The sequence below is a fragment of the Dermochelys coriacea genome, chromosome 4 (genome assembly GCF_009764565.3).
Source record: "Dermochelys coriacea isolate rDerCor1 chromosome 4, rDerCor1.pri.v4, whole genome shotgun sequence".
In the NCBI taxonomy this organism is placed as follows: Eukaryota; Metazoa; Chordata; order Testudines; family Dermochelyidae; genus Dermochelys; species Dermochelys coriacea.
In genome coordinates, this window is record NC_050071.1 from 15,211,570 (window position 1) to 15,226,127 (window position 14,558).

A 14,558-nucleotide genomic window follows, 5' to 3' on the forward strand; every position below is an offset into this window, starting at 1 on the left:
TTGGCAATGGCACCATTTGCATGCTACATATGGCAAGTGATCTGCCAAGAGTATTCTGATCTCAAAAGATGCCAGTGTGCTGCCGTGTTCGACCACAGCTTGGGCATGGCTGATAATCACCTTTAGACTGAGCCCAGGGGGCTGGGTCTCTGTAGAACAAGCAGATGGACGCTTTCCACTCTAATAAACAGTAACAGAGCTAGAATTGTGCTTTTGGTCCATCTTTTCGTTTGGTGTGCTTGGTGATTATTGCTGCTGTTGCTGGGCTTTCATTGTCTTTTAATTTCTCTGTTTCCTGTGAGCCTTTATTAATGATTGTAGCTAATTGGGTGCAGGGTTTGTGTTTGTAGGGCCCAGATTGAGGGCAGGAACATATGAATATTAACAAAAGTCTGTATTTTGAAGAGACCCTGCCCATATAAAAATTGTGTAGCTTTAAAAAGGTCTTGCTAGTGTTCCTGGTAGCACCCATAGGTTATTAACAGTGAAAGAACAGATGGTGTGTAATTTTTGCTCCATCATTAATGCTATTTGTTTGTTAGAGGGAGACTGAAAATATTGGTTCTGTTTATGTTAGAGAGGAGATGAATAAAAGGAAACATAAGAGACATACAAAATAAAGAATGGCATGGACATGTCTGTTGCTCCTTTCTCATAACAAAAGAACAAGGGCAAATTGAAAGGCAGCAAATTTAAAACCACAAAAGGAAATAATTTTTCATGCAATGCATAATTAACGTGTGGAACTCATTGTCACATGATATAATCAAGGCCAAGAGTGGAATAGGGTTCCAAAAAGGAATAGACATTTATATGGATAATGAGAAAATTCATGTTTTATGTTAGTTTAAGAGAACTTTTTAGGAAGAGGTCATGCCTCATGCTTCAGGGCATAAACCAGCCACTAATTGAGGGGGTAAGGAAGGAACTGTTCCTGTCAGTGATTTATTCTTTAACTGCATGCTGCAGGATTTCTTCAACCTTCTTGGAAGCAGCTGGTACTGGTCTCTATTGGAGGGATCTCCAGCTTGAGTGCCTCTGCTGATCTTACTTCCAACAGTATGGCATAGAGCAGTGGTTCTCAACCAGGAGTTTGGGACCCCCTGGGGGGCCACAAGCTTGTTTCAGGGGGGCTGCCAAGCAAGGCCAGCATTAGACTTGCTGGGGTCCAGGCACAAAGCTGAAGTCCCAGCACATGGGGCTGAAATCTGGGGCCGTAAGTCCTGCCACCCGGGGCTGAAGCTAAGGCTGAACGAAGCCTGAGCAATGTAGCTTTGTGGGGGCCCCTGTGGCATGGGGCCTCAGGCAGTTGTCCTGCTTGCTACTCCGTAATGCCAGCCCTGGCTTTTCTATGCAGAAAACTAGTTATTGTGGCACAGGTGGGCTGTGGAGTTTTTATAGCATGTTGGGGAGTGGGGTGGGGCTCAGAAAGAAAAAGGTTGAGATCCCTTGGTATAGAGAGAGGCAATCTCTTAAATAGGCAGGTCCCATGCTATTTAGGACATTAACAAATGTCTTAAACGCTGACAGCACCCTTCCAAAAGGGCAAGCATCGCGTATATTCCCATGGGGACACCCTTACAATATTTTCAAGAAGGTGACTTTTGGGCAAAACCCTAAATTATGGCCCCTCTTTGCTGTCTTTTCATGTTCTCGGCTACTTCATTGAGCGTGCGCGCACACGCGTGTGTGTGTGTGTGTGTGTGAGAGAGAGAGATGGTGGTGGTGGTGGTGGTGGGGTTTGCTTGTTTCTGGCTTGTACAAGTAAAACTGTCTGTCTCTGTTTGGTCACTGCGGGCCTAATCATGAGGGACGCTGAGCACTGCCCAGAAGGTACCAAGCATCCTCAGATGCTGTTGACATCTGTGAAATCCTTGCCAGGATAAGATCTCATATCACATTCCTTTGTGGCATACTGCCAGGGTCTGGGATATTTAAAATACATTTGGGAAGGCTGGAATGAGAATGCGAAAGCTGCTATGCACAACCCTTGGAGATGCTCCAGGAATGGAAGCAAAGCACCTCCAGAGCTTTTGCCAACTTTTTTACTAATGTCTCCTGCCCTCAGGGCGACATGGTAGCATGAACACACATGCCTGTTGGTTTCATCTGTTACCCTGCTGCTGCACAGTGTGTGGCAGCCAGACTATGCACTGTTCCTCTGGGAACACTGAGAGGGGCAATATAATACAGATGGTCGATATTTTTCAAATTTTGAAAATGTCACATTTTGGAACTTGAACAAAATTGGGAATTTCAAAACAAAACAAAATCGATAATCAGTTAATTTCCTTTTCCTTTTTCCCAACTAGCTCTAATGAGAAAGGAAGAAAATGTTTCCAATTATGTTATTTTTAAAAAGTAATACATTAAATTTTAAAACAAGAAAACAAGTTTCCCTGCGATCACTTTATTTTATTTATTTATTTATTTATTTGCCTTGTTGAGAGTCAGTTTTTCCCAATCATTTTCCTATCTGAAACTGCTGGTGTCGGGGAGTTAATGAAAAATGAGTCATACTCCTAAAGGATTGTTTATGGTGTGTGTGTGTGTGTGTGTGTGTGTGTGTGTATTTTCCTGTGCACACCATGGGGATAAGAATGAATTCAGCATCCCAAAGCAATGCAACAGCTCTTCACGGGGAAGTCCTTGATTAGTAGCATTCCTTTTTAAACTGAGACACCATGTGCAACAAGAATCCCCCCCCCCAAGTCACCCCTCCCACCTGTACTGCTTATAGGACTCTCTTCTATTTGTTCAGGGGGAAGTGCTCTGGATAGCCCCCAATACGTGCTGCCCTGAGTGCGCCTCAGGAACTGAAGGATTTTGCCAGCATGAAGGCCAAACCCATGCGGTAAGTGCTCTTAAGTATCCATTGGCATTAACATTATTTTCCCTTCCTTAGCTCTCCGGTTGTCCACCTAAATTCAGGGGCAGCAGCTTTTGCCTGTGCAAAATCAGCGGCTGGTTAGATACTTCAAAAGCCATCTCCTGGACTTGACGAAGTTGTTAAGCAAAGAACCTCCCTGCCAAGGTCACACTGTGGTCAGTCCTGACTTTCACTCTGGTTTCTTTACCCCTAGAGGGACTGGAAAGCAGACAGCTTTTTCGCAGCTGAGAGTCCCCAGCGGATATGTACTGGTCCTGCATCTCTAACCCCTGCAGCCCCTGGTGTATCGGGAGGTGTTTGGAGCAATCCTCATTTCTGGGGCTACTCTAAACTTCTCCAGGGGCCACCCCCAGGATCAGAGTGAAGTAAATGGCTCCTTCAGTCCCAGCTGCTCCCACTGGGAATAGCTGAGGATTGAGGCCACTGCAGAGTAGACATTGTACAAAACCATGATGGAGGTGTGGCTTAGAAACATGGCTGACAAGTATGTTTATGAAGAACCCAGTGCATTGTGTTCTCTAGCTGCAACTGCAGGGACGTGTAACAATTGCCTCCACTTTTTGTAGTGCATTTCAGGAGCGAGAGAGAATATTGATCAGTGGTCTTTTTCTGAAAGTGAATATCCAGGCCACCATAAATGTGATAAAAGAATCACCTCTCTAGTGACAAGAGGTCTACCGCTTGAAGCCCTTACCCACCTCACCAGTTCTTACTCGAGCAAAACCCTCAATGGGGTTTTCCTACATAAGCATTGAGTAAGTAAGGAGCGTGGTAAAGACTACAGGATTTGGCTTATTTGGAACAGAGAAGCCCTTTTAGCTAGCAGCAAATCCTCAGAATCTCTACATTGTACACTGGTTCTGCACACCCCTCACTGAAATCCAACTTGTTAATTTTTTTCCCCAAGCAAACCACTCTTTGTAGATCCTGTCTAAGTAAGATGTCGTCTGGCTGGCACGTCGCTCTCTAGTTAAGTTGAGCTAAGCCCAGGTCTTTGAGTGTGGTCCTTGCTAATATCAGCAAAACGTTTAATTCATCTACTTGGCCAATATGAGGGCGGCTTCAGACTCCACAATGCACATGCTTTTATGACATGTAGGAACCGGGTCAGTGAAATTTTTGGCTCTTTCGTACATGGAAGGTATCTCGTCAAATGAACTTTCGGGCCAGATAACCAAGCCTTCATGTATTCACTAAAGAATGCTGGAATGTCCTCTCGCGGCTGTCTCTTCAATCCAGCACTCTGTGGAAGTCAGCAAAAGGCACCATTAATCGTTGTCATCCCCTCCTTTCCCCCCGCCCCATTATAATTTGTTCCGCCATCAGATAATGGCCATATGGGGAGTTTTGTTTGCTACAGTTCATGCAAAGGGAAAGGACCAACTCACAATAGCCTGGCCTGTTTGGCTGAGAAGGGTGGAGAGTCAGGTGCATTCATTCGTTCATTCGTTCATTCATTCATTCAGCTGTGCTCTGCAGTTAAATGAGACAAGATAGTATTGTTGGGAAAAGAACTGAGTGTTGACCTGGGTACACTTGCCTTCTTCAAAGTGGAGGCTATAATTACCATCAGAAACTTGCATTGTTAGATACTGACCTCTGCCATGTGACGGCGTATACACTTCTGTAATCCGTACCTATGCAAACACAGGCTTCAGGAGGGCCAATCCACCTTGATAGTCAAACGGGCCACAGCAGAAGGAATAAATGTCCATGTGATTAAAAAACCCCACTGAGGTTCAGAGATGGTACTTATTGACGGATGTCCAATAACAGGCAGAATTGATCTGAAAGGCGAATTGAGAAGATGGATGGTTTAGTGGTTAGGGCACTAGCCTGGGATTTGGGAGACCTGGGTTCAATTCCTGGCTCAGCTACAGATTTCCTGGGTGACCTTGGGCAAGTCACTTAGCCTCTCTGTGCCTCAGTTTCCGATCTGTACAATGGGGATAATAGCACACCCTGACAGCATGGGATGTTGTGAGGATAAATACATTGTGACGTGTTCAGATGCCATGGTAACGAGAGTCATATAAGTACCATAGATAAGTTGTTGACCCTCCCCTCTATCTGACTGAAGTGTTTTACTAATTGGCTGCAGTAATTTGCAGTTGTTATTGGCTCCTATTATGTTTTATTTTCATTTGTTTTGTTTATTTAATGGGAGAGATGTAACGGTAGCTGCTAGAGTTAGTGCCTGCTGATTGCTGTCATGTGACATTGATGTAACCTCTGGTATGCTTGACTCGCGTCGCATAGTCAGGAAATAAAGATCAGCCTCATGCCGGCAATCTCATGTGTCTCATCCTTACTATAGAGCCGGCTGCATATTTAGGCAGCGTTCATATTCGAAGGGTACAGCCTAATGGCTGGAGCAGATTACATAAGGGAAGATGATTATCTTTTCTGTCAACGAGCCAGGCAAATGCTTTCTGTCTTCATCATTGTTTTAGAAATATCTAGCCAGCAGAACTGTGCCCAGTAATCACCCCAGGAAAGAAAAGCTTACACTGCAGCTGACAGCAGGTTTTTTCCATGCCCAACTTCCATGTTGCGTGTTTCACATAAATTAAAATTTTGCATTTCCTGTTTCAAACAATATCACAGCTTATATCCTTGCCTTCTGTGAGTGGTGATGCATGTGCTGTTGGACCTACTAGAGTCTTCTAGGATGGCTTTCTCCTCGGTAATGATCCTAAGGAAAGAAGATTCTGTATATTGCCTTGGCGTGTACTGCAAAAAGCAGTGTGTTCCTTACTGGGCCAAGACCTGCTCCGGAGAGCAGATCCAGCATAGTTGGTGGGTCGTAAGGGAAGTAGGGTTTGGCTTGTTGTGAGATACACTGTAGTTTGTAGTTTTAAACTTATGAGGACAGATATTGTCCTTAGGTTTGTGTAGATCCTACTGAACATTTTAATGGAAGCCAGGTACAGACAGAACAGCTACAGGGTTGTGTCTGGTCTAGACATGGCAGCTCAGTCCATCACACACGGAGTCATGGGTGGGGACAATGTATCCATTAGACGTATGTCCTTTGGCCTAGCTTATACTTTGTCGATGCCACCAGGGGGACCCTCTCTATTGAACTGATCCCAACGGGACTGCTATGCCCGTGTTAGGACTACTTTGTCCCCCTGTTGCAGGGACCAGTGTCTGCACTGCAGCCTCGGCTGTGAGTTACAGAGCCTGGGCATGTTGGCAGAAGAGGAAAGTTAGGCACTGGCGCGGGGTAACTCACTAGAGCAAGGATTATTTCCAGTCTCGTTGGCTATTAAAGTAGTTTACACATTTCCTGTGTTGTTTTTCCATTGCAGCATGGCACGGAGTGGGCAAGCTCTGCATGCACAGTGTGCTCCTGTGCCAATGGGAAGGCTAGCTGCCCCCCCAAGTCCTGCCCACCCCTTTCTTGTGGCAGGGGGGAGCTGGAGTACATCGCTCAAGGAGAGTGCTGTCCCAAATGCGTGGGCACTGGTGGTGAGTATTTTGAAAGGGGCGCCCCACACATTGAATTTGGCCCCAAGGAGTGGGGTTGACATTGCTGCTCTGCACGTTGTCTTAATGATTAGGTGAGACCATCACTTCAGTCCTCAAATCAATGAAGAGTATTTTTCCCCTTTGCTTTGAATCCGTTTGCTCCACAGTACCCTGCCCAGACACACACCGGGGTATAGAACTTCTCCGAATTCTCTTTTCATGCTGCTCATTTTGGCTCTTGTAGATAAAGGCTGACATTTCCAAAGCTGCATAAGGGATTTGGAGGTGCAGATCCCATTAAAATTAAATGGGAATTGGGCATCCAACTCCCATAGGTACCTTTGAAATCTCAGCTTTAACCTAAAGGCAAAATCTCTTAAAGGCTGGTGAAATTATTGATTTTTTTTCCCCCCTCCGATAAATCAGGCCTTTTGCGTTTTGAGACACACACAGTCTTATTTAAACCACATGCACAAAAATAATTCAAAAATCTTCACTTAAATCCACAGATGCTTCAGATTTTTATACTTACTTTTGAAGCTGTGTACTTTATCCATCCTTTAGGGCCTACAGACTAAATTCACCCCTCCTTAAGAGAGGGGAACCTCTTAGACTCTACTTGAATTCAGCAGACTTGCAACTGCTTACACCAGGGCTGAAACTAGCACGAGTCAGATTGTTTGCAATATCTTAGCCGCATGATATCAGCTGTGACATGCAGGCTGAACAGACTCAACAGTTGGACTAGTAAAAAGGTAGAAATGGCATGAGTAAAATATCAGTGGCCCTAGGCTGTACAGCACATCTTCATGGCAGTGTCCACACTATTCAAACAAACCTGACTTCAGTTTTTCATGAGATTACAAGTTTGGTTCATTAAGTATGTTATGCAGTAACCTTCAAGTTTTGTAAGGCATATTGACTTAGTGCTGCATGCAGGGCCGTCCCTAGGGGGTGCAGGGCCCGAGGTGGAAGTGATGGATTCATTTCTTCCGGGACTGACCATGCTGGCCAATCTCACCGCGTGCGGGGCCCTCCAGAGCAGAGGGGCCTAGGGCGGAAGTGATGGATTTGTCTCTTCTGGGACCGACCGCATTAGCCAATCGTACCGGCCTGCAGGGCCCCGCAAAATGTGGGGCCCAGAGTGGTCGCCCCAATTTGCCCTACACAAGGGATGGCTCTGGCTGCATATCTCTGTAAAAAATTAGTTCTGTACATTAGCACTAAAGAACAGCTTGGATAGATTAAGAACTGGCTAAGTAACAGATGTCAAAAACTGGTTATTAATGGGAATCCTCATCAAATGAGGTGTTTCTAGAGAGGTTTTTCCAGGATTGAACATTTTTATCAGTGATATGGATGTAAATTTAGAATCACTGCTGATAAAATGTGCAGATCCTAAAAGATTGGTGGAGTGATAAGTCATGGTGAGGACAGGACATTCATAGAGGGGTGCTCTGGATCACTTGGTAAACTGGGTCCTTTCAGACAAAATGAGTTTCAATACATCTGAATGCTAGGTTATACATCTAGAAACAAAGAATGCAGGCCATGTGTATCGAATAGACTATATTCTAGAAGGCAGTGACTCTGAGAAAGGATTTAGGGGTCATAGTGGACAAACAACTCAACATGAGCTCTCAGCGTGATACTATGATTCAAGGGCTAATGCGATCCTCTCGTATGAACGAGAGTAGTGAGTAGGAATAGAGAGGTGGTTTTACCTCTGTATACGCTACTGGAATACTGCATCCAGTTCTGGTGTCAACATTTTAAAAAGGATATTAAAAAATTGGGGAGGTTGCAGAAAAGAGCCACAAAAATGATTCGAAGGTTGGAGAAAATGCCTTACAGCGAGAGACTTAAAGGTATCAATCTGTTTATCTTATCAACAAGAAGATTGAGAAGTGACTTGAATACAGGTTGTAAGTACCTTCATGTGGAGAAAGTGATGGGTACTCAAGGGCTCTGCAGTTGAGAAAATAAAGACAAAACAAGAAGCAATGGCTGAAATATAAAGACAGACAAATTCAAATTAGAAATAAGATACAAATTTTTAACAGTGACAGTGATTAACCAGTGGAACAAACTACCAGGGGAAGTGGGGGATTCTCCATCTCTTTTTGTCTTAGAGTCAAGACTGTTTACCTTTCTGGAAGATAGGCTTTAGTCAGACACACATTATTGGGCTTAATGTAGAGGTAACATGGTGAATTTAATGGCTTTCGATATTCAGGAGGTCAGATTACATGATCTACTGGTTCCTTTCTGGCTTTAAACTCTATGAATCTATCCTGAATTTACTTTACTGTGAATATAGGTACCACCTGTAGTTTGTAACCTCATATACAGATGTCAGAACCCAGAAGTAGATCTCAAAGCACATCAGGACAGTTTCAGGAGGAAGTATCATGGTTGATGCATTTCTTCAGTACTGAGATATCTCTTCTGCTTTCATTGGTTTAAATCTGAGACGTAACTTTGGACTCTTACTAATCCTTGGCCTCTCTGCTGAAGCTGTCAACATCAATTAGGTCATTTGTCCACTGGTAACTAGACTGAGACCAGCAGTTTACTGGGGCAAGGATCATGCTTTCTTTTGTGTTTGTAAAGCATCTCATACATCATGGATACTACCAGAAACAAATAGATAATAAATAATAATTTCATACAGGACAATGAATTGGTGCAGTGGTTTTTTTTAATATTGCAATTATTCTGGGTCAGCTTCATGGAGATGGCTCTTCTAAAGTTCTTCCTTGCAGATGCTAATCAGTAGATGGGTCATACATCTGCAGTCTTTTTTATATGATTGTGAATGTCCATAAAGTCATTGCACATGTGAAATTGTGCTGATAGAATGTGAGAAACCAGGAAAAATGTGTACAGGTGAACGCTGTGCAGCCAAATGGAGTTAGTAAGGAAAGTCATGGTCTGATGCTACCTCTGGGCCTTCCAGGGGGCAGAAGTTCCTAGAGTGTAGGGGATGGATCTGAGATTAAAAGAGTTGCATGAGGAGAGGGAATTAAAGAAAACATGAAAATGGAAACACAGAATGACTCTCAGACTCGTAAATGTTAAGGCCAAAAAGGACCATCATGATTATCTAGCCTGACCTTCCTGCACATTGTAGGCCACAGAATCTTACCCACCGACTCCTGTAATAGACCCCTAACCACTGGCTGAGTTACTGAAGTCCTCAAATCATGCTTTAAAGACTTCAAGTTGCACAGAATTCACCATTTACACTAGTTTCAACCTGCAAGTGACCCATGCCCCATGCTGCAGAGGAAGGCGAACACTTCTCTGCCAATCTGACTTTGGGGAAAATTTCTTCCTGAACCTAAATATGGCAATCAGTTAGACCCTGAGCATGTGGGCAAGACCCACCCAGCAAGACACCTGGGAAAGAATTCTCTGTAGTAACTCAGAGCCCTCCCTATCTACTGCCCCATCACTGGCCTTTGGAGTTATTTACTGCTAGCAGTCGCAGATCGGCTACATGCCATTGTAGGCATTCTCATCATACCATCCCCTCCATAAACTTATCAAGCTCCGTCTTGAAGCCAGTTAGGTTTTTTGCCCCCACTGTTCCCCTTGGAAGGCTGTTCCAGAACTTCACTCCTGTGATGGTCTTAATTGTCTCTTAGAGTCCTGCTCCTTTGACGGCCAAATGTTTCGGGATGGCGAGGAGTGGCACCTCAGCCAGTGCTCCAAATGTGTCTGCAGGAATGGGGCAGCTCAATGCTTCACAGCCGAATGTCAGCCAGTGTTGTGCAGCCAGGTAAGAACTGTCCTGTAAATGGTCTGTGCAATTTATTAGCTTTTCCTTTCCCTGGGAATCTGCATTTCTCAAAAGAACATATTTACTGGCAGGCTAATAGTTATTACTGAAGGAAACATGATTCAGAAAAGAGAAATGTACCTTCACAAAAAAATAAAAGTCCCCCAAACCTCCAGCCATGTCCATTTATTTACAGACTAATCTATTATAAACACCAGCTGTGCTTTTGGTTTTGTAATCCAGAGAATTCTGTAGAGCTGGTCAGGAAATATTTTTTGATTCTGTGAACAATTTTGAAAAAAGCAAAGGAGTTTTATTTAAATGCTTCTTCAAAAGTTTTTTGAGCTTTTGTTGAAACCTGCCGATTTTTTGTTGTTGTTGACAAGAACCTACCCAAAACTTAGTTGAAAATGTTTCAAACTAAAAGTTTCAGCCAGCTTTACAATATTACTCCCAAAAGGTGACCATGTTGTCTACTGATTACAGCAAAAGCCTGGGAGCCAGCAATGCTAGGAAGATAACTTGCTCAGCTTCACCCAGCGGGTCAGTAATTTAGCCCAAATTAAAGAATCTGAGCACTTTTGGCTCCCAGTTCTTTGCTTAAAATGACAGTCAGTATTCCTGAGCACGTACACAATGATTTTCACATTCAAAGCACTGTACGAACGTTAACTAAAAGAATTCCAGTATGCTGGGTAATCTAGGAAATCAAAAGCATACTTAGTACTTTATATATTGTAAAATCATTTGATACATTTTATCTTTGGTGGACGACAGGCAAGAATGCCAAAAAAAGAGCAAGGGATCTGGTTGGATTTAGAATCGTAGAATATCAGGGTTGGAAGGGAATTTAGGAAGTCATCTAGCCCAACCCCCTGCTCAAAGCAGGACCAATCCTCACTTTTTGCCCCAGATCCCTAAATGGCACCCTCAAGGATTGATCTCACAACCCTGGGTTTAACCACTGAGCTATCCCTCCATTCCCAATGGTGCTCATGTGCAACCCCATTCATCTGCAGAATAAGAAACCAGTTTCCAGGGAGTTCACATTGTTCTGCTTTACTGTAGTTCTCAAGATGCTATAGTTTTCCTGATTTTTGTTTCCCCGTCAAGCGCATTCCAGTCGCAAATCCAGAATTTTGTCTCCGTTGGTGTGTGGTGAAGAAGGTTCCCACCTTAGAACTGGGAAAATAAAGCACCCATCATAAAGCTTTTTCTTTTAATGCTCGCCCACCTATGTGTTAGGGGACCAGGTGTTCATGTAATTAACACTGGTTCCTGTTTGAAAAAAGCCCAGCTGTTTCTCTGAATACTAATTGCTTCATGCTTCATGCTGAGATGTGTAATTAATATTACGAGATTAAGTGGTGTTCGTTAGAGCAAATTAAAGCAAAATTTCTAAATGTTTAGAATTTTTCCTCTTAAATGTACTTAAGTTATCCCTTGATTGATTGCACTAATGTTTAATCAGTTAGTCTTTAAAACATAATTAATAGAAACTGGAACGAGAATGTGGTTGCCATGACGTGTCTGAGACTAATCAGCTAGAAGCATCCAAGTTAATGTACCAAAAATCCCCCTTAGCTAATACTGATAATGTTCCATAGATTTCCTAACAAGGTGCCCTAATGGAAAGCGCATTAGCAGTCATGGCAAGAATCCCATTCTGCTCACTATAACTATAATTTTTTCAGTGCTCTGTGCTTGTGTATTTATACCTGTATTGCCCGGTCCAGGCTTCCAACAGCGCACGGGAACGGGTAGCTTCTCTCATATGCTACGTCAGGCAGAATGGCAAGCCAGGGAAAGCTATCCTTTAGATAGCTGTGCTCTGTCCCTTCTCTCTAGTCTTTCCTCTGCCTCACTGCAAAGAGGGAACTTAGGAAGCTTCTGCCATTTTTGTCAGTGTTTTCTTCAAAGCTCTTTTAGGGCTAGATCCCGCCACTCACACTCACCTGAAGTGGTACTTCACTCCTTTCTTCCAGTGGGACGACGTGTGGGGAAAAGGTATGGTCAGTGTGTGTAATCCAAGGGTTTGTTTAGCTCTCCTTGCTCTGTACAGTGAGTACCACCAAAGAGCCAGGAGAGAAGAAGAAAAATGTGGTGGCACAGGATCCTTTTGCCCTGCAAGTAAAAGTTCCCTAGGCCTGAGCAGGCAGCTTCTGGTGGAACATGAAAAGAGTGGCTGGCAGTTTCAAAGCTCACTTCGCTTGCTTGTCTCCAGGGAACAAGAGGCAGTCCCCAAAACCCAAGTCAGAGAAAGGGTCATTTGTTAGACTTTATCTGGCAAAATCTATGAATTACCACCATGAACTTTCCCAGGAGGTTTCTGGCTCTCCTGCCCGTCCCTTGGAGGTTGGACATTAGGAAAAACTTCCTAACTGTCAGGGTGGTGAAGCACTGGAATAAATTGCCTAGGGAAGTTACGGAATCTCTGTCACTGGAGATTTTTAAAAGCAGGTTAGACAAACACCTGTCAGGGATGGTCTAGATAATATTTAGTCCTGTCACGAGTGAGGGGACTGGACTAGATGACCTCTCGAGGTCCCTTCCAGTACTGTGATTCTATGAAAGTCATCTTTGTTCTCCCTTTGGAAGCTTGTGATTTACATGCTATCTCTTGAAGCAGGAGCTGACATAATAATATTTCGCATTTCTATAGGACTTTTCATGTTTGGAGCACCTTATGTATATTAACTAATTAATCTTCACTAGATCCCTATGCGGCAGAAGGTAGATACTGGTGTAAATATTATTGTTCCCACTTCACTGGTGGGATACTGAGGGTTGATCAACATGCAGAATTGTGCAAGTTTTAACTAAATGTGATTTTTAGGGTATGTCTGCATTTAAAATGCTGCAGCTACACTGTTGTAGCACTTCTGTGTAGATGCTACCTGCGCTAATGGGAGGGGTTCTCCCCACAGCATAGGTAAGCCATCTCCCCTAGAGGCAGTAGCTGGGTTGATGGAATAATTCTTCCATCGATCTAGCGCTGAATATGCTGTGGGTTAGGTTGGCTTAACTATGTTGCTCGGGTGTGGATTTTTCATACCCCTGACTGATACAGTTAAGCCGACTTAATTTTCTAGTGCAGACCAGGCCTTAGACTGATTCAGTTAAGCCGTTGTAAAAAGCTGTATGAATAGTCTTACTGGTTAAAACCAGCAGGCTTATTTCATTTTTGCTTAGGTCAATTAGCAACAAGTTTAAACTAAATCAAAATAAGCCACTCTTAGACTGAAGAGGGTTGTACTGCACTAACTTAACTAAACTGGTGCCAGTTTATGTGTAGACAGCCTCTGAGGCAGAGAAGTTAAGTGACTCATCCAAGGCCACAAAGTGAATCAGTGGCAGAACCAGGTCTAGAATCTAGATCTCTCCTAATTTCTAGTCTTGTGCCTAATCCTGTAGACCATACTGCTTCTCTTTAATGTTTCCACCATTGTCTGTCTCAAGAGGCCCAAAGAATAAGATGGAGTGTCTTGGTGTTTGCCCTTCTACTTTTACAGTAGAATGCAAAGCTGACCCCAAAATTCTTACCCTAATTCATGGCTTAGGTGGCTGGTGGTTATCACATAGATATAAGCATCTTTTGCAGGAGTTACAGGTATAGGCTGCTGGGCTGCATATTTAATTTTCAAACTGTTGTTCTGCTCATCTCTCTTTTTTTAAATAAAGTTTTCTGTTTTTTAATCTTTAGGATGAAGCTATGGTTGTGTCTCCTGGAAAATGTTGCCCAGAGTGTGTTCCAAAACCCTGTTCCATATCTGGAAAAGTGTATGAGGTAACCTTTGATGAACCACACCAAAAACCAACCTGACGTGAATTCTGGCACATCTCTATTTTTCCCCTCCCTAACATCTGACTTTCTGCCAGCATTAATAACTTGGTAGAATGGCTGTTTTTTTTCATTTCCTGGGAAGCTAAGAGTTGAAAGGGATTAGAAAGATAAAGGAATTTGCTGGCAAGCTGCAGCCAGTTTGACGGGATAAATTAGATAAGGTATTTACTGTTCACACATCATCCCTTTTTATATCCTGATCATGAAGCAATATGCACTGTTTCTATGCACTTGAAGCAATATGCACTGATTTTTAAAAAAATCTCTGTACTTTGATACATGTACATATAAGGAACTCACGGGGAAATACATACTCCAGGAGAGAATGTGGTGATGGGTACTGCTTTATTTTTTATTTATATATGTATTTATCTATCTTCTTTCTGGACAGCATGGTGAGCAGTGGAAGAAAAATTCCTGCACTACCTGTGTATGTGACAGAGGGGAAGCAAAGTGTCTTAAACAGGACTGTTCCCCACGTACCTGTGAGAAGGTAATGCAGGAGCGCATGGCCTCGCAATCAGGCTGCGTGTCTCACTCGCCTCTTTCATAAAGGGCTGCAGGAG

At 43.4% G+C, this 14,558-nt stretch overlaps 1 protein-coding gene across 1 annotated transcript in view; it reads left to right on the plus strand.

Annotated features, from left to right (window-relative positions):
* The window catches only part of FRAS1 (Fraser extracellular matrix complex subunit 1), a 302,180-nt gene that overhangs the window by 119,631 nt on the left and 167,991 nt on the right, over positions 1 to 14,558 (plus strand). The window contains 5 exon segments of the mRNA XM_038399497.2: positions 2,762 to 2,854; positions 6,205 to 6,364; positions 10,015 to 10,148; positions 13,852 to 13,935; positions 14,384 to 14,485. Coding sequence (XP_038255425.1) covers positions 2,762 to 2,854; positions 6,205 to 6,364; positions 10,015 to 10,148; positions 13,852 to 13,935; positions 14,384 to 14,485 — 573 coding nt within the window.